At 42.6% G+C, this 25428-nt stretch overlaps 1 protein-coding gene across 1 annotated transcript in view; it reads left to right on the forward strand.

Annotated features, from left to right (window-relative positions):
- Positions 1–378: 378 nt before the first annotated feature.
- LOC126176624 (uncharacterized) overlaps positions 379–25428 on the forward strand; it is a 78168-nt gene continuing 53118 nt past the window's right edge. The window contains exons 1-2 of the mRNA XM_049923783.1: positions 379–513; positions 8319–8800. Coding sequence (XP_049779740.1) covers positions 379–513; positions 8319–8800 — 617 coding nt within the window. The remainder of the gene's footprint in view (positions 514–8318; positions 8801–25428) is intronic.

A 25428-nucleotide genomic window follows, 5' to 3' on the forward strand; every position in this document is an offset into this window, starting at 1 on the left:
ACATCCAACAACTCTGTTAATTTTTCTGAAATTTTAGTTTTGTGTTTGGCTGTATATGTATGTCACATCTACTGATTCCATTCCCATTTGGATAATTTATTCAGAGTGGATTCGTTTTTTCCTTTCTTGTTAGGGTGAGTTTACACTTGGTCCCAGTCCCACTAGAGTTTAGGAGAACGCAGAGCCAAGAGTCCAGGGGGCTGGCTTTGCGGGAGGGGGGGGGGGAGTCCACATTAGTACACTATCCTCTACATATCCTCTGAGTATGACTTCATCCTGCTCTTTCTTTGCAATTGCAGGGATCTCCACGAAAAGCTTTTCAGTTCGTCCCGCGCTTTTCGTATAGCTGGTGCGTGTGCTACGGTGTTGCAGGGAGCCATGTTCCTGAGATACCGTCCCCGGCTGCTGCAGCTGGCGACGCAGCTCTGCGGGGGCGGACTGCGGCCGGACGTGGGGGCGGAGACGCGCCGCCGCTACCGCCAGCGCGGCCGCGAGGTCTTCCTCTACCTGCAGGTCTGGCGGGCCGCACTTCTCCAGCTTGTGCTCTGTCACTCTTTATTCCAAGACCAGCGGCTAGGGAGGCTGCGCCGCCTGTCGAGATACCTCAGTACTTGGGAGCCGACCCAACGTGTTGGGGGATGGGGTTCATGGGGATCGTGAGCCCCCAACCTAGCAGTTGCCAAACTAGGGATGGCGGCTATCGCTAAAACACGGTTGTAACCGCCATTTCGGTTACATCGGTTTTTTTTCCAACACCAGTTTAACTGGACTATTAAAACTGGTCAAAATGACCGATTTCTGAAATACCGTTTTTGGTTTTTTTCTATTATTTCTCGTAACAAACGTAGAAATCGAACAAAGATGGAAAAATTTTGACTCCCTCGGTTTCTTTTCTAGATAAATAGGCAAATAAAACTTAGTCTGTTCTTCGTTCGCTGCTTTTCTCGAAAAGTAATAAATTGCTGACTACTACAAAAAAAAACAGCAGTATTCTCTTATTGATTCTAATTTTTTTTAAATCTGTTTAATAATCATGTTTTAAACGGGGATCATATCACTATTTGGACATTACTAATAGCCAGTACTAAAGGATGAAAACTGAGGTCGAGGAACTCTATTTTAGGTTTTAATTTTTCCGTTTTTAAGGGCTGCAAGCGGAAAAGGCATATTATGTAGGCACAGGCAGCACGTTAGGTGCTTTCTCTTTTCATTTTGAACTGTCAATGTCCGGCCGGTGTGGCCGTGCGGTTCTAGGCGCTCCAGCCTGGAACCGCGCGACCGCTACGTTCGCAGGTTCGAATCCTTCCTCGGGCATGGATGTGTGTGATGTCCTTAGATTAGTTAGGTTTAAGTAGTTCTAAGTTCTCGGGGACTGATAGTGCTCAGAGCCATTTGAACCAACCAACTGTCAATGAACTGTTAAGTTTTCTCCTTGTCTTTATCCTTATGTTATGTCACATACTTGGTCTTACTATCAATGCCGGAAAAAAGAAGGTACTCGCACAACCTTCCCCAGGATTAACTCTCCATGAGTTCAATATCTCCATCCTAGACACAGCACTGGAATAAGACGAGCACTTTTTGTATCCTGGAAGTATTTTGTCCAGCCGTTGTACCTGTGAACAAAATACCGATAAAAAAATAGGGCTGCTCATGCAGGATTTTGGCGGTTAATACACAGAGTCTTCATCAATAAAGACCTAAAGCTGCATACCAAACTCGTAATGTACAAAGCTGTAGTCATTTCTCCGCTCCTGTACGGCTGTGAAACTTGGACACTCTATCGCCATGATATCAAGAAACTTGAGCGCTTCCATCAACAAAAAAATCGAATACATCTTGAACATTAAGTGGGAGGACCATGTGGTCCAGACTGCGGTTCTTGAGAAAGCGTATGTAAACAGCGTTGAGACAATCGTTATCGCTCATCAACTGAGATGGTTAGGCTATGTACATGGCATGATTCACACAAGGCTTCCCCGCCAAATGCCTTATGGTGAACTCTGCTCTGGCAGTAGACCACATGGGACCCCTCTCAAGCGCTTTGAGGACCAGATAAAACGCATCATGAAGACGATTGGCATAAACATACAAACGTGGGGAGAATTTGCTGTGGACCATTTGCTGTGGAGGAATACTGCATCCACCGCTGTCAACCTGTTAGAAGGAGATCGTCGCAGGCACGAAGATGCCAAGCGACAAGCAAGAAAGCTCCGTCAGTTGTAACTCTGCTCCCCTCCAACCATTCAGTGCGATTTGTGTGGACGCATGATTTAAGCCAGCTTTGGTCTGTTTAACCAACGGAAACACAGCCGTAAGTTACGTTGAAATGCCCATTCTGCGCCGGAAGAAGTTGTGCATACACGGAATCGAGTTGTAGCCGACGACTATCTCACAAGTTCGTCGTGCTCCCCCTTTTTTTAATATTATAAAGCAAATGGAGCACTGTACTCCACAGATGCCGCACTTCGTAAAAATTTCCAGACTTGAGATGATGCCACTCCTTAACACAACTGACTGCGACGACAATCAGAAACTGCCACACAGACCAGCTGTGACAAGTGCACATTATTGTCTCAGCAATGCTGTCACGAGTTATTATGGCATGTGTTTGTTGCTCGTTTCTGTCCTCATTATTATTAAAATAGCACTCATCGTTATCCTATTATTACAGTAACGCAATATTTTAAAGCGCCAGCCGAAGTGGCCGTGCGGTTTTAGGCGCTGCAGTCTGGAACCGCGAGACCGCTACGGTCGCAGATTCGAATCCTGCCTCGGGCATGGATGAGTGTGATGTCCTTAGGTTAGTTAGGTTTAACTAGTTCTAAGTTCTAGGGGAGTAATGACCTCAGAAGTTGAGTCCCATAGTGCTCAGAGCCATTTGAACATTTATTTTAAAGCAATGATTATTTTATGAATAAAAATTACTTTTCTTTAAAGAAGTTTATTTAAAACGAAAATTTGTAGGCTGCTGCTATGGCTAATTGCTATTCCGGTTTTGTACTTGGTTATTGGCAAAAAATAACACCACTTGTTATAATCAAGAGCAAACAAATACCAATATCAATATTAACCGGTCGGTTTTTCCAATCCTTACGTAAAAATCCATCCCTGCGTGAATGCGTACTATAGAGACAGACGTCTTCCAATGCTATCTTTGTCAGAAAACTTCCAGGTGAGGTTTCTTTTTTATTTCTGAGTTTTCCATACTAAAAAGGAACAAATAATGTTCCCTGGTATGTGTACGCAAACTCACTAGTTCGCAGGGCTGTGCTTACAAGGGAAACTCCCTATCGCATCCGCCCCCCCCCCTCCCTCCCTCAGATTTAGTGGTAAGAGGTCCCGGTGGACAGCCTGTCAGAAACTTAACACAGATAACGCATGAAAACAGGAAGAAGGTGTACTGGACTGTGAAAAAAAAAGCAAAATAGAAACAGTGAGCGATCCAAGAAGAAGAAGTGCAATATAATGCAATCGAGAAGACAAATGACGTCGTGGTTAAGTGTTTACGCTGTCAGACTACCAAGAGGCCGAGCCGTATTGAAACCTCCATGGTGCCTTTTCTTTTTTTTTTCCTCGCTATTAGCTTTATTCAAATTTGTGTCTGTGTCATTGTGTGACGTCCGTTTGCAACAACGAGGTTTAAGCTAGGGACCTATAACGACAGCTGATTCTGCATAACTCTGTTAGCAGCTGAAAGGAAGTGGCTTTCGAATGGGAACCGCAAACGTTTGATGACAAGGTGAAAAGTCAACCGAACCCTCCACCGGAAAACACATCTGGTACTATACACGGCATTAGTGACAGTAGGCGTGTCAGATGGTAGGAATCTCTTGCCGGCCGCTGTGACCGAGCGGTTCTAGGCGCTTCAGTCCGGAAACGCTCTGCTGCTACGGCCGCATGTTCGACTCCTGCCTCGGGCATGAATGTGTGTGATGTCCTTAGGTTAGTTAGGTTTAAGTAGTTCTAAGTCTAGGGGACTGATGACCTCAGATGTTAAGTCCCATAGTGCTAAGAGCCATTTGAACCATTTTTTAGGAATCTCTTATCGACACACCAAATTTGTACAATTGGAAAGTGAATGAGATATGCGTCCTCGCCCGATACAGGTTTTCGTATGAATATGGATGTGATCATTCCCTAGGAAATGATGAAAACATAAAAGTTTATCACATGAGCCGCAACAAATGAAAGCAACAGTTTCACAATCACTCAGTTTCTCTGTGCCCTGTCGAAACATATGTTTTTAACATTCTTGAAGTTGCGTTCTGTTTTGGAAGTCTTGACTATTGAATTCCTTTGCTGACACATAGTTCAGACCCGTTTATTTGTTGTTTTCATATCTGTACGACGTCTATGTGGTATATCGCCTGCTCTCACTATTCACCACGTTTATTTGCGATGGTAACATATTTTTGCCACATGACTCATATTCTATAACTATAGTATGACAACTGCCAAGACTACGGAAAGAGAACAAAGAGTTAAATGACCGAACGGACAGTTCATAATGTTGTGAAAAAAATAAAATAAAACAAATGCCGCGTGTTGCTAAAGGATGCTCCTTATTGCACTTCTTGTTCTTGGACCGTTCACTGTTTCTAATTTGATTTTTTTCACAGTTCAGTACACCTTCTTCCAGTATCATGCTTGATCTGCGTTCAGTTTTTGACAGGCTATCCAATGGGCCATCTTGCCACTAAATCTGAAGTGGGTGCAATGGGGAGTTTCCTTTGTTAGTAGCACACTCTTTGGGTTCTCGGCGCATTAGTAACGCTGACACAACGATGCTGAAGTTATGCGTTTTGCTCTGGAAAATCGCTGGTGAAAAATGGACAATGATTAAGCAAGGATATGCAGGCGAGGCACTTTCAAGAAGTATTTACGAGTGGCACGAAAGGTTTTGTGAAGGCAAAGATTTAATGCAAGACGATCCTAGAGCTGGTCGCCCGCCTATAGCATATACCGATGCAAACGCGGTGCGTTTAAGGTAGTTGTTGTAAGAAGATCGTCATGTAACTGTGCGTGAGATATCAGATTGACATAATCTGAATCGTGAAGTGTCATAAGATTTTACGCGAAGATTTAGGGAAACGGAAACTTAATGAAAAACCTGTCGCTCGCACACTAACAGATGGACAGAAAGAGGAAAGACGTAGGATTTCTGCTCAACTACTGTATAGGGCCAGGCGTGATCCCCCATTGCTGTCAGAGGTTACTGCTGGAGATGAACGTTGATGCCACCAGTGTGACACCCACACGAAGCGTCAAAGCGCTGAATCACCGAGTCATGGATCACCAGCCTCGAAAAAAGTCAAACGACAACCTTCGGGAACAAAACAGTGAAGGACTGGTTGACCATGAATATATTCCTTCAGTTCAAACAGTAAATCAAACTCTTACATCGAAGTCTTGAAGCATTTGCGGCAAGTAATTGTACGTCGCCGACCGATTTGGGGCACTCTCAGGACTGGTTCTTACTGCACGACAATCCAAGACCCCATACTACTTTATCTGTTACCGAGTATCTAGCCAGGCGCTCTGTTATAGCCATCGCACATCCACCATATACGCCCGACCTCTCGCCTTGCCAGTTTTTCTTGTTTCCGTGAATGAAAAGCCGACTGATAGGAAAGCTTCATCAAAATATCGCAGACATCCAACGCGCTGTGACAAATGAGCTTACGGGCATCGCAGACTAAGATTTCCCTGCTTTCTTCCAAGACCTTCACAAACGTTGGCAACAGTGCATAGGCGACTACTTTGATAGGAGCTAGGATCATTACTGGTAAATGAAATTTTCTATCTTTAAAAAAAAACTGTCCTAGAAATTCTCTGACAAAGGGAGTCTTTGTCACAAGGGACATGAAATTAAATCAAGCATGATGCAATGAATAGAAGAAACACGTCATTTAACACATTTAGTAAACATTTGTGATCGTGTCTCATTCTACATAATGCATTTAAATATAAGTACAATTACTTTATTAACCAATTAATTGTCTGGTCAAACAGACAAAGCATCACTGCCTCGAGGAATTGCAGTGCCACATCTTTAGGGTAGCTGAGGCTGGCAGCAATCTGCAACAGAGAACAGCTGACACAAATTATTCCACATGGGGCTGGCAGAGAACTTATTGCACCAGTACTATAGCCACTCTGTTGGCTGCTCGTAACATACTAATTTATGTAGGTTACCAATGAGTAATAAGATTGGTTCATATGCAGCCTGAGGTTCCACCTCTCAAAGCCAGTTTAACGCCTGCCATAACCCCTTAAAAATTCATTTATATTAAATCATATACATTTTTGCATATACGAGGCAATTATAAAGTCCATGAAATATTTCAAAATATTGGTATAGATAAATGGTAAAGAACAACTTAGCAAATATTACAGTATGTAACTCTCAGAGTTTTTTTTTACAGAGTTTATAAATGTTCAGTGCATCCACTCTTCGGCTACAGCACACATCTAACTGGTAGTCGACATCCATCCATACCCGACCCATATTACGAGGCATGCCTGGAAAGAAAGTACCATTTTGGAAAAAACTCATAAAACATTTTCTTCAAACGAAACTTTACTTTTACAGGAAAGAGCATTCCTTAAACTACTTTTCTACATATTTGCCACCATTCTCCAGATATTTGTCGTAGTGAGAAACTAATTTTTCTATGCCCTCTTCATGGAAACATGGCGCCAGTGAAGGCAGTCCCTGCCGAATACTGTTTTTTGCGTCGTCATCACTGTGAAAGTGCCTCCTCTAAAGTCACCCTTCAAATTTAAGAACAAGTGGTAGTCAGAAGGCCCAAATTGTTGCTGTATGGCTGGTGTTCGAACTACTCCCAACCGAATTCTTGAATAGGATTTTATGTGACACCAGCAGAATGGGGACGTGCGTTATTATGAAGCAACGTAGTGCCTTGACTAAGCATTTCAAGCCTTTTGTTTTGAATTGCGCGCTGAAGTTTTCTCAGTATCGTACCGCATTGACGGTTCCACCTCTGGGAAGGAATTCGACGAGCAGAACGCCCTATCCGTCCCAGACCACACTGCACTTGACTTTTTGTGCTGACAATGTTGTTTTGAATTTTTGTTTTTAGGGAGCCCGTGAGTGCCTAGTGCCTCCACTCCATGAACAAATCCAAGTTTCACCACTGGTCACAATTTTGTTTAAGAATTCGTCTTTCTCATACCTGTCCTGGGTAAGAAATGTCAAAGAACTGTCACGTCTGTTCGTTTTGTGGACATCTGTAAGCATTTTCGGAACCCAATGGGAACATAATTTTCGAAAGTTAAAATAATTTTTGTCAAACCTGTGCAAAACAGTTTTTATGATTCGTGGAAACCCATCACAAAGCATTCTTATTGTGAACCGTCTGTTTTCACGAATTTTTCCTTTCACTTTCTCAACAGAAAGCCACCCACTCCATGCTTTGTCATAAACATTGTTCATTTATCATTGAATTGCCTCTCCCACTTTCTCATCATTCCATCAGTCATTACATTTTCACCATAAATGTCTACAAATTGACAATGAACCTCAGTTGGCATAACATTCTTTGCATTCAAAAATCGTATTACAGAATGCACTTCGCACTTCACAATCAGCAGGTTCAAAGATTGTCTTAAACATTTTGAACCATCAGTTACAATTGTGAACACTACAGAGTGCAGTTGTAATGTCGTCAGGAGGTAGACAACAAACCAGAGAGACGAGTGTGAATGTGTGGAACTGCGGCACTAGTGCTTTGGTGGTAGTTGAACGGAACAATAGTTACTTTCCAGACACACCTTGTATCAGGAGTGATGTTAAGAACAGCTGCTGCAATGCGGTGTTGCAGGTCTTCAGGGTGTTATCATAAAGGTGGAACTTAAACACTGTCTTTGATGTGTGTCAGGCAGACACAACCTCTTTAGTGTTCCTTATGTTACTTGAAAAACACACATCATCCAGCTCTGGTAAACCTCAAGGCAATCTGCACGCTTCACCAGCGCTTCATCTCCCCCTTTCCCCTGTCTTGCAGTTACAAAGATGATATTTTGGGCATGGGCTTTGCCTAAACTCTGTCCTAATGTTTTTTATTTTAAGTGAATAAAATTAACTTCTGCCTCAACTTATATTATTAAAGGATATTGATTTCAGAGAATTATTCCTCCACCTTCAATCATCCAACTATGGGCAGTTACAACCACATAACCTAGAACGGCTTGCCAACCTCCATTTTTGCGTGTCGTGACGACAGGAAGAGAACCACTCTTCCTGGTGGCACGGCAGGTGGGCAGGTGTGCGTCCAGCGCTGTGTTGTCCTCAGGCGATACTGAGCGTGCCGACACTGCTGTGGTCGCTGCAGCCGCTGCTGGTGCCGCCTGGTGGCAGCGCCGCGACCCTCTCCAACGTGACGGAGCCTGCGTTCAGCCGCAGTACGCCGCTGCCCATGTGGCTGCCGCCGGCGCTGCAGAGTTCACCCGCCTACGAGATGGTGTACGGGCTGCAGGTATTCTCCATGCTGGTGGTCCTGCAGACCTCCGTCTTCACTGGCATCTTCTTCCTCGTCCTCATGCTCAGCATCGCTGCCGAGCTGCACGTGCTCAACGACAGCATTGCCGGGAACAGTGGGCAGGTGTCGAGCTCTCCCAGGCGACAACACAGTTTGTCCACGATGAAAAGCCACCGTGCTTCTGAAGTAGATGCTGCAAACTATGGCGCAGTCACCAGTTTTGAGAGAAGTCACTTGCAGCGACAGATGTATTGCGACTTGGCGAACAACATTCGCCATCATCAGTTGATTATAAGGTGAGTATCACATTTGACCGAACCCCACTCTCATTTCGATAATTACCTTTTTGTTACATATAACATATTGCACAATTATACCGATTCGGCAGTACTGATGTACGTACATACAGTATCTGATCAAAAGTATCCTAACATGGAACTGTCCACTAGATGTGGTGGGAGGGAAACTGACAGTATAAAAGAAGATCGGAGTATTTAGTTACCTCTACAGCATCCGTAACAGCAGACTGGGTCTATCAGAACAACTCAGTGGCTTCAAACGAAGGCTAGTCATAGAATTTCACTTGACCACACAATCTACTAGGGGTACTTCAACCATTCTAATGCTACCTAAGACCGCTGCTCATAATGAGATTGTCAAGTGGAAATGTAAAGGTACAGCCACAGCGAAACCAAGACCAAGTAGACTTTAGGTACTGACAGGCAGGTATGTTGAGAGTCATGGAGATTGACTGTGAAGCATCGCATAACATCAGCAGAGGGAATCACTTGTGAGATTTCCAGATCTATCAGCATTGCAGCTAACACAATGAGTGCACATAGAGAGTTAAAAAGAATGGGGTACAATGCTCAAGCAGCTCCTCATAAGCCAAACATTCCTGTAGTCAATGCTAAGTGAGGCTTGATGTGGTGGAAATACCAAACACCACTACACGAAAAAACTTTGGATTAATTTAAACACGAAAATAACCTTACAGTGGCGATGGTGAAACCAATATTTCATGACATTTGTGGTCCAAAATCGCTAAAAAGGTGTGTAGATGGATCCACTTAAAATGCTAATGATTCATTCCATTCCAAAATTTGGAAGATATGTCCAGATACTGACTTTTTCGAAGACGTTAAGAGCAATTGGAGATCTGTGATACTGTGATTACTTTTAATGACGGGATGGATGGCAGATCAAAAGTTATTGAGAGACTAAAATGGTTCAAATGGCTCTGAGACCTATGAGACTTAACATCTGAGGTCATCAGTCCCCTAGAACTTAGAACTACTTAAACCTAACTAACCTAAGGACATCACACACATCCATGCCAGAGGCAGGATTCGAATCTGCGACCGTAGCGGTCACGTGGTTCCAGACCGTAAGAGACTAAAAATACCAATGGGGCTAAGTAGATTAAAATTTGTGAATCGACCTGACAAGGGCTCATTAAGCAAGAACAAGGTCATAGGTAGACATATAATAAGAAGCACTTTATTTGGTATAACATGAAAGACACACTTCATATTAAACCACAAGGGTTGCAGTTATGGAGTCACAGAAACACAACAAGACCTTTTCGTTCAATCAGAATTGGCATACTGTTTTATATCTTGATAATCAATGGCAAGCTGGACTACTGATAGTAGATTAGAAATGGTAGATTCATAGTGTAACACTATCACTGTGAGTCTAATGGTACAAAATGTATGTCCAGATGAAGCACAGTTTGAATGGCTGTACGAAAATCACAATCACAAAAAGCCTAAGATTGGTGGATAACAGAATCTGGTGCCTTAGTCCTGAGGAGCCATGGTGAAGGAGCATGGCTCGTTGTAGATGGCTGGTGGCTCATAGAAGACTTCCAAAGCAATGGTATCCAAGATGGTGTGCCGGCATCAACTGTCTGGCTGTGGACATGAGGTGGCCTGAATACTGTACCAGGAGAGGAATACAGCACAACATAGTTTCAGGCACGTGACATCACAGAGACAATTAGTGCCACAATTGCCATGCTTCCTGTTGGCAGTGTGGGGACCGACTATTGGTGAAGAGGAAGACTCTGGCTGCAATAGCGGCTCCAACAGTCGCCTATAAAATGAGCCATTGTTTCTACTGTCCTCCAGAACTCTTTTTGCTTGATTCACAATGACAAGCATACTTTGGCCACCAATTGCACAGGCCTATTATGTCAGCAGAATATATGGACCAACACAGCATCTCTCCCTCCCTCCACATCTGTAGGCGAGATGGACGACTGCCTAGATGTCACAGAGTCTGAAAGCACTAGAATCAGTGACCGTCAGAAGCAAAGGCTTTGAGCCCTTGCAGTCAACATCTATGGGAAAGGATGCATCAACAGCAGTTGACACACCATGAAGGATGCTAGCATATTGCTGACTGGTGGCCTCCCATTCGATAGGGCACTGCTGCTGCAACTATGGTTGATCTAGCTCAGATTTGGAGATCTGGAACAGTGATAGAGGTGTAGCCACAGGTTGAAACACTGGTGGCTGTTAAAGGCACCGTTGATTGATATGCTTGCCGGATGGGGACTCATCCTGCAGCTGGACCTCCACAAATGTTCTGCTGAGGTGGCAGTTGATGCATGTTGGAACCCATTGATGCCCACCCCATGACAAGACCATTCATCACATGTCAATTTTGATCCAGTAGCGATGGTAATGCAGCCCAAATGAAGGGTGGTCAGAGGCTAAAGGGTTCACAGTGAAGAGCTGGGAGTGCTGAGGGTGGCCATGTACCCTTCCCACTAGGATCCCCCATCTTGAGGAGTTGCTGCAGTATAGAATGAACCCATCTGGAACTAGAATAGGGAAAATCTGAAAAAAAAAACTGGAGGGGTGGTTGGAAAATTTGGTCATTGATCTGACATGAAGCTGAAAGTAAGGAACCAAAGGCACCAACTAGACGTGCATGCAGGAGCATATATCCCATTGTCAGAGCTGGTGTCCTGTCCAATGTTGTCCTGCCCTGTCCTGTCCTGCACCGTGCCACACTGGGGAGCAATCCCTAGTGCCACCAGGAGAAGAAAATCGTGTATTTCCGTAGCCAGGTCGTGGGAAGATTCAAATTCAGAATGTTTCTACCACCCTTGGTGTTGACGAACAAACAGCCAGTCATAACAGAAGATTTGTGATATTTGATGGTAGAGCAAAATTGGCCAATTACGTAAATGGTATTTTTACTGTAACTCTTTGACTGATCAGTAAATGATTGAAGTGATAATGATCCAAGCTGCCTGTAAGTTGGCAAATTAATGATGGCTGTGGATGACGCTGTGTTGATGTGGAATGTGACTGGAATGTTATTAAGGGATACTTCCAATATCAATAACCGATTTCAAATAGGAAACACAGCTTCTTCATATAAAATACCCAGACTTAAGTGCAGTTAACCAGCTTCTGAAACCAAGTCCATGTTCCGAAGACGTGTTCTACCCACATTCATCTTCTGCATGAAACTACATATTTCCACCTCGTAACCCAATTTTCCCCAAAATGAACATTTTACGTTTCGAAAATAGTACTGTTGCTATTTGTGAGAAATAATAGAACTACTGCAAAACTGCAACTTCAGGGAAGCACAGCTGGTCGAAATCTCAGAAGAATGCGGTGCCACATTCGGTAGGGACGTGATTTTTGATCAGAGATGTTGGGCTTGGGTCCTGTGTGCATGAGTGGTGTAAAACAGTTGCATTAAGTCTTGTAAGTTCACTGAAGAACTCGATGTTCGTTCAAATGCCCGAATGAGTGGAAAGCAAGCCAACAACGAGGGACTGCAGACTGTTACTGAAGCCTTTGTTGGGTGCTTGGGCCAGTATCATATCTCTCACCAAAGAATTAGCATACCATTGTTTATACTAGGAATTACTGCACTTGCAACGATAGTCCGAAGAAAGTCGCTATACCTGCACGACCCATTCCCGATTGGTTAGACCATTTCTTTTATGACTCCTCAAGAATTTGTGGTGGACAACTACCACATGGATTTGGCAATCATAATATTTCATTAATTTAGTTCTATACTGACCTTAAACAAGTCACAAGGTTCGACATCAGGATTCAACTGTGATAAATGTCAGCATCTAAGTATGCTTATCAGAGAGAGCTCATTGATGGGTATCACCTCATGCTGATCCAAGTGTGTGATATACTTAGCCCATAGTTCTGCTTTCCCGTCAGAATAAGGAAATGGTAGCAGTGACGCCCGCAATCTTTTTATCGTGGTGTCGGTTCATGAAAGTTGGTTGGAAACTTCTGGTGACGCAGTGAAATTGGTATCTTTTCCAATATGGCGCTTGTTGTATGTTTTCCAATAGTGAGAACACTTGGGTGGTCACATCTGCGTTGACACCAGACATTCTACAACGAGAACTGAATGTTAGCACATCATATATGCTAAATACTGTCTTACGAGCACCGTCTAACCTAGAAGTTATGGGAAACTTAAAGTGAAATGTCTAGTCGACATTGACTGAAGTCACGTGACAATGTCTCATTAAATAAGAGCAAGCCCTAGATGTATAACAACACACACTTTGTTTGGTGTAACATGAAAGAGACACATCTCACAAAACCAGAAGGGTTGCAGTCACTCAGTCACATAAACACAACAAGACTTAGTGCTTAAGTCGGACATGGCAAACTGTCTTATAGCTTTATAATCAACATCAAGTCTGAAATAGATGTTCGTAGCGGAACAGTATCACTGTGAGTCCAAGACCGCGTCCTGCGTGAGCGACTCTAGCAACTGACAGTGCACGACTGCTTGAGCCAACAAAACATGACCGTAGGTAAAGCTAAGGAAGTGTCCTAGATTGGCGATATTCGTGCCTCTGTTTGTCGTCTTCTATAATCGGCAATTCTGAAATTAAACATATCTGAATGTTGTCGCTGCAGCACTTGCGACAGTGCTAGCAACAGCTATGAGTCTTTCAGATGAAGCCCTGGTGCGAAGCCACCTTTTCCTACTAAATACTTACACCCAGTTTTTAAGAAAATTATTTGGTGAAAAAAATTGATTCTTTCACATCTCACAGCCTGGTATCTTCACCCGATGAAGGAGTGGTTCCTTTTCGTTATTTATCTTAGTTACCGTGCTGCAGGTCTGCCCCCGTTAGCTGAGTGGTCAGCGCGGCGGAATGGCACGCCAAGAGGCCCGGGTTCGATTCCCGGCTGGGGCAGGAGATTTTCTCCGCTGAGGGACTGGGTGTTGTGTTGTCCTCATCATCATTTCATCCCCATCTCCGACGAGCAAGTCGCCCAAGGCGGCGTAGAATGCAATAAGTACTTGTCCTCGGCGGCCGACTTCCCCGAATGGGGGACTCCCAGCCCACAGTACCATACGCTCATTTCCATTTTTACCGTGCTGCACGAAACTAATTAAACGAGTGAACGAAATTTTTAAGAGTTTCCACAAGTAAAAAGGCACTGTGTATAATATGCATGTAGATGATTTTAGGTTATCCAGATCTGCAAATGAAATGTAATCAACATACCGAATTTGTAATTAAAGTTGAGAGCAGAACAATATCTCTCGTGATTTTTTATTGTATACATGACGGAAAGTCGTGTAATGTAATTATGGTAAAAAAAGTTGTTAGGTGACTCAATTTATTATAAAACTATTTCCATAAGGAATGACTGTAAGATCCCAGTGAATGTTCTACCTATATATTATAACTATAAAACCAAACGAGAATAAATGCAAAATCTTCGTTACATATCAATTTATCAAGGAATCTATGAAAATCAACAGCGTTGCAAGGTAAAATTTTATTTGTTACTTAAAATATTTGCAAACTAGTTAGTTATCCAGTTATCAGTTTTTCTGTTTGCCTGTATACGTATTTCTTAACACAATAAATTGCGTGAAATTATCTTTCATATTGTTTGAGGAATAAATTAAAATGTATATTAACTTTATTCTGCAATAACTCTCCTGAACCTTTAAGCAAAATTAGGGTTCAGTTGGTAGGACATATCCTGAAGTGTCATTAATTCTGTAATCGAGGGAAGAGAGGGGCGTAAAAAGCTTTGTAAGCTGTATAGAAAGATAAAGGCTCAGCTTCAGTAAACAGGCTTAAATATATGTAGCTTGGAGTAGTTACATAGAAGTGAAGAGACTTACACAGAACAGAGCTGTATCAATCAAGTGTAGTCTGAAGACCACACAAGAACATTTTTTGTGTCGTTCATTTTGTTCATTACAAAAGAAATTAATTTGAGGTGTTTTTTTTTTAAAAAAAAAAGCGATATTGCGAATGACACTATTTGAGAAAAACAATAGCAAGGAGTGTGTCAAAATTACTTGAAATACTGTTCATATTCACTTCCATTAATTTTTCTTTAAAATATATCCCAATCAACTAGCTTTTGAAGTCTGAAAAAATTGTCTACATTCAAGTAGAACACTGATGTTGTTATTTGCCTTTTGCTAAATCTTGATTAATTTTATCCTCTTTTCAGTTGTGTCACTAAAAATCCCTTAATCTTTCACAGTTTTCTTAACTTTTAAATCACGTTGATTTTTACATCACACATTGAGGTCAGTTCTTAAAAATCTGTATCGACTTCAAATCGCTTAGAAAACTTCGAGAATGAAGCAGAAACAAAAAGATAACTCCTGTGTTGATTAAATTTTCAGTTTGTTATAGATTATGTGTAGCTCTTGCATACGTGTCGTCACAATCATCTAAAACATTTTCTGATCCTATATTGCAGTCTGGACGTTGAGCGTCCGTAATCTCCTTCTTTCCTGTTCTGATCTGCAGCCTGAAGATTTGTGTTATGCAGTTCTCTATGCTATTGTGTTTTGTGCAAGCCTCTTCATCTTCGAATAATTACTGTAACCTACATGCTTTTGAACGTGCTTATTGTATCCATCTCTCAGTTTCCCTTTACGATTTCTCCCCCCCCCCCCCCCCCAAGACTTCCATCCAATGCTAAAGTGGTGATCCCTTGATGTCTCAGAATGTTTCGTATTAACCGATCCCCTCTTTTTGCCAAGTTGTGTCACAAACTTCTCTTCTCCCCAATCCTATTCAGTTCTTCCTCATTAGTTACGCGATCTTCCCACTTATCTTTATCATACTTTTGTAGCACCGCATTTCAAAAGCTTCCTTTCTCATCCAGCCTAAAATGTTTACCGTTTCACTTCCGTATATAGCTATACTCCGACGAACACCTCCAGAAAAGACTTGCTAACATTTAAAACTATATTCGATGTTAATAAATTCCGCTTCTTAAGGAATGGTTCTTGCAATTTCCAGCCTACATTTTATTTCCTCTATACTTCGGCTATTCTTATTTATTTTGCAGCTCAAATAGCAAAATAGCTGCTCAAATAGCAAAATTGATCTACTGTTTTGTCTTGTTTCATAATCTAATTCTCTCAACATCAAGTAATTTAATTTGACTATATTTCATTAACCTTGTTTTGCATTTGCTGATGTTAATCTCATAACTTTCTTTCAAGACACTTGTGAGTAGGCTGTTTAGGTTTTTATGTTGGTATCGCCAGGTAGCGCTCTGTATTAAAATCGCTGACAGCGCTGTGTGCAGTCTGTGGCTGGTTGGACTCATTGTTAGAAGTTTTTCGCCTTTGTACTGTTGGGCAGTTGGATGTGAACAGCCCGTAGCGTTGGGCAGTTGGAGGTGAGCCGCCAGCAGTGATAAATGTGGGGAGAGAGATGCCAGAGTTCTGAGATATGAGCAGACGATCTGGATGTGTGTCCGTCCGAAAAAGAGATTTGTTAAACTGGATGTCACTAATATATATATATATATATATATATATATATATATATATATATATATATTGAACACTATTCAGATGAATACATTATTTGTTCTATATCAAAATCTTTCATTTGCTAACTATATGCCTATCAGTAGCTCGTGCCTTCAGTAGTTAGAATCTTTTATTTGGCTGGCAGTCTTGCAGTAGTTCGAGTAACGAAGATTTTTATGAGGTAAGTGATTCATGAAGGGTATAGGTTATTGTTAGTCAGGGCTATACTTTTGTAGGGATTATTAAAAGTCAGATTGCGTTGCTCTAAAATATTGCGTGTCAGTTTAGTAATGATCAGAATAAGCAAACAGAAAACTGTCTCAGTATGTTTAGTTTCACTCTGGAGTTTGAAAATCAAGTAATGTAGAAGTTTTTCCAGCACAGTCGTTCTTTACATTCAAGGGGGAAGTTTCATACACTGTCAATTCCATTCAGCTGCTCTTGAACTCCTTTTCTGTCTTTGACAGAATTACAGTTTCATCAGCAAAACTTAAAGGTTATATTCCTTCTCCCTGAACTTTAATTCCTACTCCAAATTTTTCTTTATTTCCTGTACTGCTTGCTCAATGTACACATTCAATAACATCAGGCTAAAACCCTGATTTCCTTCTCAAACACTGTTTCCCTTTCGTGCCCCTCGACTTCTATAACTGCCATCTGGTGTCAGTACAAATTGTAAGTAGCCTTTCACTTCGTGTATTTTACCCCTGCTGCCTTCAGAATTTCAAAGAGAGAATTCCCGTCAATATCATCAAAAGCTTTCTTTAAATTCTTCATTTGTATGGCCATGTCGTTAGTAGTTGCTTTACAATTCTTGAGGGTATTTTTGTTCTGTCATTAGAAATACAAAAATGCGCATTTTTTTCACCAAATGCGTTTCGCTTTATTGAGGTAAAGCCTCATAAGTGGTCTATAATTAAGTTATTTACATTTTGATTTGCTTTAAGATCGAAAAACAGTTCGTTAACAATATGTCTGTTTGTACTTATGTTGATTTTCCGCTTGGTTTCCCGCTTACATCGGAAAGTACCGTCTGCTAGCCGACTGTCAAATGTACATCGGGGATATGCTACAATCCTGTCTCACTCTCTTCTCAACCATTTCTTACCTTTCGTGCCCCTTAACTCATATTACTGCCATCCGGTTTCTGTAAAAGCTGTAAATAACCTTTCGCTCCCTGTACTGTATCCCTGCTACCTTTAGATTTTCAAAGAGAGTACTCCAGTCAACATTATCAAAATCTTACTCTAAGACTGCAAATGCTGTTAACGTAGATTTGCCTTTCCTTAATCTGTCTTCCAAGATAAGTCGTAGGGCAGTATTGCCTCATGTGTTTCTGATACTGACGGCCTTGGGAGAGTCAGCCCTGACAAAACTCTACCATCTGGTAAGCAAGATGTATGAGACAGGTGAAATACCCTCAGACTTCAAGAAGAATATAATAATTCCAATCCCAAAGAAAGCACGTTCTAACAGATGTGAAAATTACCGAACAATCAGTTTAATAAGTCACAGCTGCAAAATACTGACGCGAATTCTTTACAGACGAGTGGAAAAATTGGTAGAAGCCGACCTCGGGGAAGATCAGTTTGGATTCCGTAGTAATATTGAAACACGGGAGGCAATACTGACCCTACGACTTATCTTAGATGCTAAATTAAGAAAAAGCAAACCTACGTTTCTAGCATTTGTAGACTTAGAGAAAGCTTTCGACAATGTTGACTGGAATACTCTCTTTCAAATTCTGAAGGTAGCAAGGGTAAAATACAGGGAGCGAAAGGCTATTTACAATTTGTATAGAAACCAGATGGTAGCTATAAAAGTCGAGGGACATGAAAGGGAAGCAGTGGTTGGGAAGGGAGTGAGACAGGGTTGTAGCCTATCCCCGATGTTATTCAATCTGTATATTGAGCAAGCAGTGAAGGAAACAAAAGAAAAATTCGGAGTAGGTATTAAAATCCGTGGAGAAGAAGTAAAAACTTTGATTTTCGCCGATGACATTGTAATTCTGTCAGACACAAAAGGACTTAGAAGAGCAGTTGAACGGAATGGATAGTGTCTTGAAAGGAGGATATAAGATGAACATCAACAAAAGCAAAACGACAATAATGGAATGTAGTCGAATTAAGTCGGGTGATGCTGAGGGAATTATATTAGGAAATGAGACACTTAAAGTAGTAAAGGAGTTTTGCTATTTGGGGAGCAAAATAACTGATGATGGACGAAGTAGAGAGGATATAAAATGTAGACTGGCAATGGCAAGGAAAGCGTTTCTGAAGAAGAGAAATTTGTTAACATCGAGTATAGATTTAAGTGTCAGGAAGTCGTTTCTGAAAGTATTTGTATGGAGTGTAGCCATGTATGGAAGTGAAACATTGACGATAACTAGTTTGGACAAGAAGAGAATAGAAGCTTTCGAAATGTGGTGCTACAGAAGAATGCTGAAGATTAGCTGGGGAGATCATATAACTAATGAGGAGGTATTGAATAGGATTGGGGAGAAGAGAAGTTTGTGGCACAACTAGACTAGAAGAAGGGATCGGTTGGTAGGACATGTCCTGAGGCATCAAGGGATCACAAATTTAGTATTGGAGGGCAGCGTGGAGGGTAAAAATCGTAGAGGCGGACCAAGAGATGAATACACTAAACAGATGCAAAAGGATGTAGTTTGCAGTAGGTATTGGGAGATGAAGAAGCTTGCAGAGGATGGAGTAGCATGGAGAGCTGCATCAAACCAGTCTCAGGACTGAAGACCACAACAACAACAAACATAGTGATATTCCACAAGGTTGGCATCTACCAGTTTTCCCATTCTTCTGTAAAGAACTCGTGTTAGTATTTTTCAGGCATGACTTATTAAACTTGTAGTTCGGTTATATTCACACCTGTCAGCAGATTATTTCTTTGGAACTGAAATTATTACATTCTTCTTGAAGTCTAGGCTATCAGTATTTCTGACGGTGCCTTGTTTCGACTTAAGTCTTTCAGTGCTCTGTTAAATTCTTCTCGCGGTATCATACCTGCTACCTCATCCTCGTCTACGTCCTCCTTCCTTACTGTGTTATTGCCCTCAAGTTCATCTCCCTTTTATAGACCCTCTACATACTCCTTCCACCTTTCAGCTTTCCGTTCTTTGCTTAGTATTGGTTTTCCATCTGACCTCTTTTCGCTTTTCTCCAACGGTCTCTGTAAGTTTCTTGTAGCTGCTACCCATCTTTTCCTCCCAATGATATACATTTCTCCTCTAGCCATTCCTGCTTAGCCATTTTGCTCTTCCTGTCACTATCATGTTTTGGATGTTCGTATTTCCTTCGCCTGCTTCATTCACTGCGTTTTTATATTTTCTCCTTTCAACAGTTAAATTAATACCTGCGGTAATAACCAAGGATTTCCATTAGGCTTTCTCTTTTAACCTAATTGATCCCCTGCTGCCTTCACGTTTTCATCCCACAAACCCATCCATTCGTCTTCTGCTGTATTCATTTCCCCTGTTCTAGTCAATTTTTGCCAAATGTTCCCTCTGAAGCTCTCATCAACCTCTGATTCTTTCAACTTATCCAGCTCTCGTCTCCTTAATTTCCTATGTTTTTGCAATTTATTCATTTTCAATTAGCAGTTCACAACCAATAAATTGTGGTGATAGTCCACATCTGTCCGTGGGAAAGTCTTACAGTTTAGGATCTCGTTTCGACATCTCTGTCTTAGCATTATACAATTCTTCCGATGTTTCCAGGTGTTGGCAATGATTAAATTATGCTCTGTACAAAATTCTACCAGACGTCTGCCTCTACCGTTCCTTTCCCCCACAACATATTCATCTATTATTTTTCCTCATCTTCCTTTTCCTACTATCGAATTTTATTTCATCATACATTTCTTCATTCATCATCTGTGAAGCTAGGTGGCATATGAACTTCTACTACTGTGGTGGATGTGGTCCTTGTGTCTGTCTTGGCTAGGATAATCCGTTCATTACGCTCTTCATAGTAGGTTACCCACATTCCTATTTTCTTATTTGTCGTTAAACCTACTCCTGCATTACTCCTATTTGATTTTGTATTTGTAACCCTATATTCACCTGACCAGATGGTCTGCCACTCCTGCCACCAAACTTCACATCCCCACTATATCTAACTTCAGCCTACCGATTTCCCGTCTTAAATTTTCTAACCTATTTGACCGATTAAGGGATCTAACGTTCCACGCTGTGACCCGTAGAATGCCAGTTTTGATTCTTCTTATGAGGATATCCTCCTAAGTATTCCGGGCCCTGAGATCGGTGTGGAGGATTATTTTACGTCTGGAATATTTTACCTAAGAGGCTGCCCTCGTCATTTAACCATAAGCAGTGCTTCTTGCCCTTGGGATAAATGATGGAGATAGTTTCCCTTAGCTTTCACCCATTTGCAGTTCCAGTACACCAAGGCCGTTTTTGTTGATGACCATATCAGTCAGTCATCTCGACTGTTGACCCTGCAACTATTGAAAACGCTGTTGCCCCTCTTGAGGAACAAAACGTTTGCCTGGTCTCTCAGATACTCCTCCGTTGTTGTTGCACCTGTGGTATGGCTATCTGTATCACCGAAATATGCAAGCCACCACACCAACTACAAGGTGCATAGTTCATGAGGAAGGGTTTCTACTCATAAAGCGCGATTTGTTCGAAAAAATTTAGTGTATCCTACTCCTAATACACCAAAATTTTTCGAACAAGTCGTGTTGTGACATTGTATCCTAGAGTATCAGTGAAGCATAACAATGAAACTTTCCCCAAGATCACAGACATCAGTTTGACAACACCTTGTCTCCAACCTCTTTCTATCGCGTAATTAACAAAACCATTTTAATTGTGGGTATTGTTTAGCGATTGAAGTGATTTAGGGATGCTGACCCACACTATTACATGTATATTAATTATGAATAAAAACAAAAATATATAAATCTCTGAATCATTAACAAAAATTAATACCTGAAAACATATGTTGAGGGCATAAATGGTTTCTGCTGCGATTGACATTATCCTTGCAAGTCTCTATCAGAAAAAGTACACCCGCGTAAAAATATAGACAATACTTCAGTATTCATCACTGTGACAGTACCGTCTTCTCTTTGTTACTGGTCCCGCGTCCTGTAAGAGTGAAAAATTATCATCCGTATCTTCTTCTATCAACTCCTCTTCATATAACGTGCTGCTAGTGATTATTACAGATTCTAGTGCTCTATGTCCTCACCTTCTGAAACAAAATATAATTCATATTTAACTGTCAGTCTAAGTAGAACTTAATAACATTGCGTGAAATACTCTACGTAATCGAAACTTACTCCTGATTTTTCCAGTACTGCCGTCTGAACTTCTCACCTCTTTTCCCTTCATCTTGTACGAATTTCATGTCTATACCTCTCATGTACCCAGGACATCCTTCTTCTCTCTCTAATAACAATAACTATCTGTGTCCTACGGAGGTTTCATAAATGCATCTAATTGTGCAACATCATATAGGTTGTCAAGGATTGACTTGAAAGCTTCTACTTTTCGATTTTGAATGTAGCTTGCAGATTAAACTTTTCTGCAGTATTCTTCACATAACATGTGATTGTAATTAAACTGCAGCTATTCGTAGAATACCATTGTAGAACGCAATTATTAAATGGGAGCGTAACGTGGTAGATATGCAAATGGTTTAATGCAGAACCAATTTTCTCTGGGAAAAAAGTTATTTGCAGTTTTGGCCACCAGGTGCAAATCAGACATTGTACACTGTTTGTATGATGGTATGACATCCATGTTGTCTTCTGACAAGCCTTAAGTGCTGTTTTGAATCTGTTTTATATGAAGCAATTGCAGTGCTGTATTGAGAGAGTATCACTGCCTGGAAGGTCTGAGGAGAAGTCAAACGTCATTAAATGATTTAAAGAAGATGACAATGAAATTCTAAAACACGAGTGAGCTTGGTGTGGCGCCTGGAAGAGGAAGGTGGCGTATTCCGGTGAAATTATTGACGAGGTTGCTGTTGCTTAACTAACCACACAGCACATGCCCAGGGTAGTGATAGCGTGTCATGTCACGATAATCGTCCCTCCCATGCGTTAACAGCTCGGAAGATTTTGCGCTCAAGACCGAGGCAGCGTAGCAACTGAAACGTCATGATCAGCACCAACTTTCTGAATATGTTCTTCAGTTTCTGGCATGGATCGGAGTTGATGATATGTGGCTGGGCAACATTAAGTGGACTTACACTCTACATTGCAGGGTGCAGTAAATTTACAGAACGAGTTTAGGGTGCTGTTAAACCGCGTGTTGTGCACGAAAGCCACTGCACTCGTCGTATGTGACTGTGTGGTGTGGGTTCACAAGCACTCTTATTCTCGGTTCGTTCTTCTTTGAAGGGAATACGCCCAGAGGGCCTGTCAGGTGTACTGTGATGTCTGCAACTTATCGAGACCTCTTTTTACAGCATGTGATTACTGCTTTGGAAGAGCGCAGCTGTGTGGAAACCACTGTTCTCATGCAAGATGGGACAAAATCTCCTGTCGCTGGCCCATTGAAAGATCTGCTGAATGTAGCTCTCCACGAACGTGTTATCTCCAGACGTTTTCCACATGCATAGCCTTTAAGATAGACCGATCTAAATCCATGTGACTTTTGGCTCTGGAGATGTCTAAAAGAAGGTATTCACCAGGGATATGTTTGGTCTACCTGATGAGAAGGCCAGTATACTGGAACACGTTGCTCAGATTCCACGGGGACTGTTGCGAGCAATGTTTCAAGAATGGTTCAAATAGCTCTAAGCACTATGGCACTTAACATCTGACGTCATCAGTCCCCTAGAACTTAGAACTACTTAAACCTAACTAACCTAAGGACATCACACACATCCATGCCCGAGGCAGGATTCGAAGCTGCGACCGTAGCGATCTCGCGGTTCCAGACTGTAGCGCCTAGAACCGGTCGGCCACTCCGGCCGGCCGAGCAGTGTTTGATATTGTGTTTTTATGGATGCAGCATCTCATCGGCGTCTCTGACGCTCGTACTGAAAAAATTGTGTAATCAGCGGTTAGTAATAAATCAACAATATTCCTTTCTTACTTGTTTGACCTTTTCTACTCACATCCAGTTTCTAATCCATTACGTATGGAAATACACTCCTGGAAATGGAAAAAAGAACACATTGATACCGGTGTGTCAGACCCACCATACTTGCTCCGGACACTGCGAGAGGGCTGTACAAGCAATGATCACACGCACGGCACAGCGGACACACCAGGAACCGCGGTGTTGGCCGTCGAATGGCGCTAGCTGCGCAGCATTTGTGCACCGCCGCCGTCAGTGTCAGCCAGTTTGCCGTGGCATACGGAGCTCCATCGCAGTCTTTAACACTGGTAGCATGCCGCGACAGCGTGGACGTGAACCGTATGTGCAGTTGACGGACTTTGAGCGAGGGCGTATAGTGGGCATGCGGGAGGCCGGGTGGACGTACCGCCGAATTGCTCAACACGTGGGGCGTGAGGTCTCCACAGTACATCGATGTTGTCGCCAGTGGTCGGCGGAAGGTGCACGTGCCCGTCGACCTGGGACCGGACCGCAGCGACGCACGGATGCACGCCAAGACCGTAGGATCCTACGCAGTGCCGTAGGGGACAGCACCGCCACTTCCCAGCAAATTAGGGACACTGTTGCTCCTGGGGTATCGGCGAGGACCATTCGCAACCGTCTCCATGAAGCTGGGCTACGGTCCCGCACACCGTTAGGCCGTCTTCCGCTCACGCCCCAACATCGTGCAGCCCGCCTCCAGTGGTGTCGCGACAGGCGTGAATGGAGGGACGAATGGAGACGTGTCGTCTTCAGCGATGAGAGTCGCTTCTGCCTTGGTGCCAATGATGGTCGTATGCGGGTTTGACGCCGTGCAGGTGAGCGCCACAATCAGGACTGCATACGACCGAGGCACACAGGGCCAACACCCGGCATCATGGTGTGGGGAGCGATCTCCTACACTGGCCGTACACCACTGGTGATCGTCGAGGGGACATTGAATAGTGCACGGTACATCCAAACCGTCATCGAACCCATCGTTCTACCATTCCTAGACCGGCAAGGGAACTTGCTGTTCCAACAGGACAATGCACGTCCGCATGTATCCCGTGCCACCCAACGTGCTCTAGAATGTGTAAGTCAACTACCCTGGCCAGCAAGATCTCCGGATCTGCCCCCATTGAGCATGTTTGGGACTGGATGAAGGGTCGTCTCACGCGGTCTGCACATTCAGCACGAACGCTGGTCCAACTGAGGCGCCAGGTGGAAATGGCATGGCAAGCCGTTCCACAGGACTACATCCAGCATCTCTACGATCGTCTCCATGGGAGAATAGCAGCCTGCATTGCTGCGAAAGGTGGATATACACTGTACTAGTGCCGACATTGTGCATGCTCTGTTGCCTGTGTCTATGTGCCTGTGGTTCTGTCAGTGTGATCATGTGATGTATTTGACCCCAGGAATGTGTCAATAAAGTTTCCCCTTCATGGGACAATGAATTCAGCCTGTTGCCTGTGTCTATGTGCCTGTGGTTCTGTCAGTGTGATCATGTGATGTATTTGACCCCAGGAATGTGTCAATAAAGTTTCCCCTTCATGGGACAATGAATTCAGGGTGTTCTTATTTCAATTTCCAGGAGTGTATTTCTGTATATCTTTCTTCCCTTCACAGTGCCAGATTTGCACCTGGTGGCTAAAATTGGTACTCATTTTTTCCAGTGTAAATCGGTTCTGCATTAACGCACTAGCACATTTACCAAGTTTCTCTGCCCTACGGTAATTACACTCCTCACTGGAACCTCCGTGAGCAGCTGCACTGAAATTACAACCACCCGGTATGATAAAGTTTCCAGCTTCCCATATGATCTTTAATGTGTCTGATGGGTATCTTAACATTATCCCAAAAACCTGGAGCTTCTTCTCACGCAGCATCTCTATTGTTCAACTGCACTGCACAAGTATTAAAATAAACAATGTAAGACTTGGCAAGAAAGAAGGTAACTTACTGCCTCAGATTTGGTAAGACATGTGGTCAATTAAAATATCGTGTCTTCCTGCCTTGAATCCATACTTGTTC

This window comes from Schistocerca cancellata, chromosome 3, assembly GCF_023864275.1.
Source record: "Schistocerca cancellata isolate TAMUIC-IGC-003103 chromosome 3, iqSchCanc2.1, whole genome shotgun sequence".
In the NCBI taxonomy this organism is placed as follows: domain Eukaryota; kingdom Metazoa; phylum Arthropoda; class Insecta; order Orthoptera; family Acrididae; genus Schistocerca; species Schistocerca cancellata.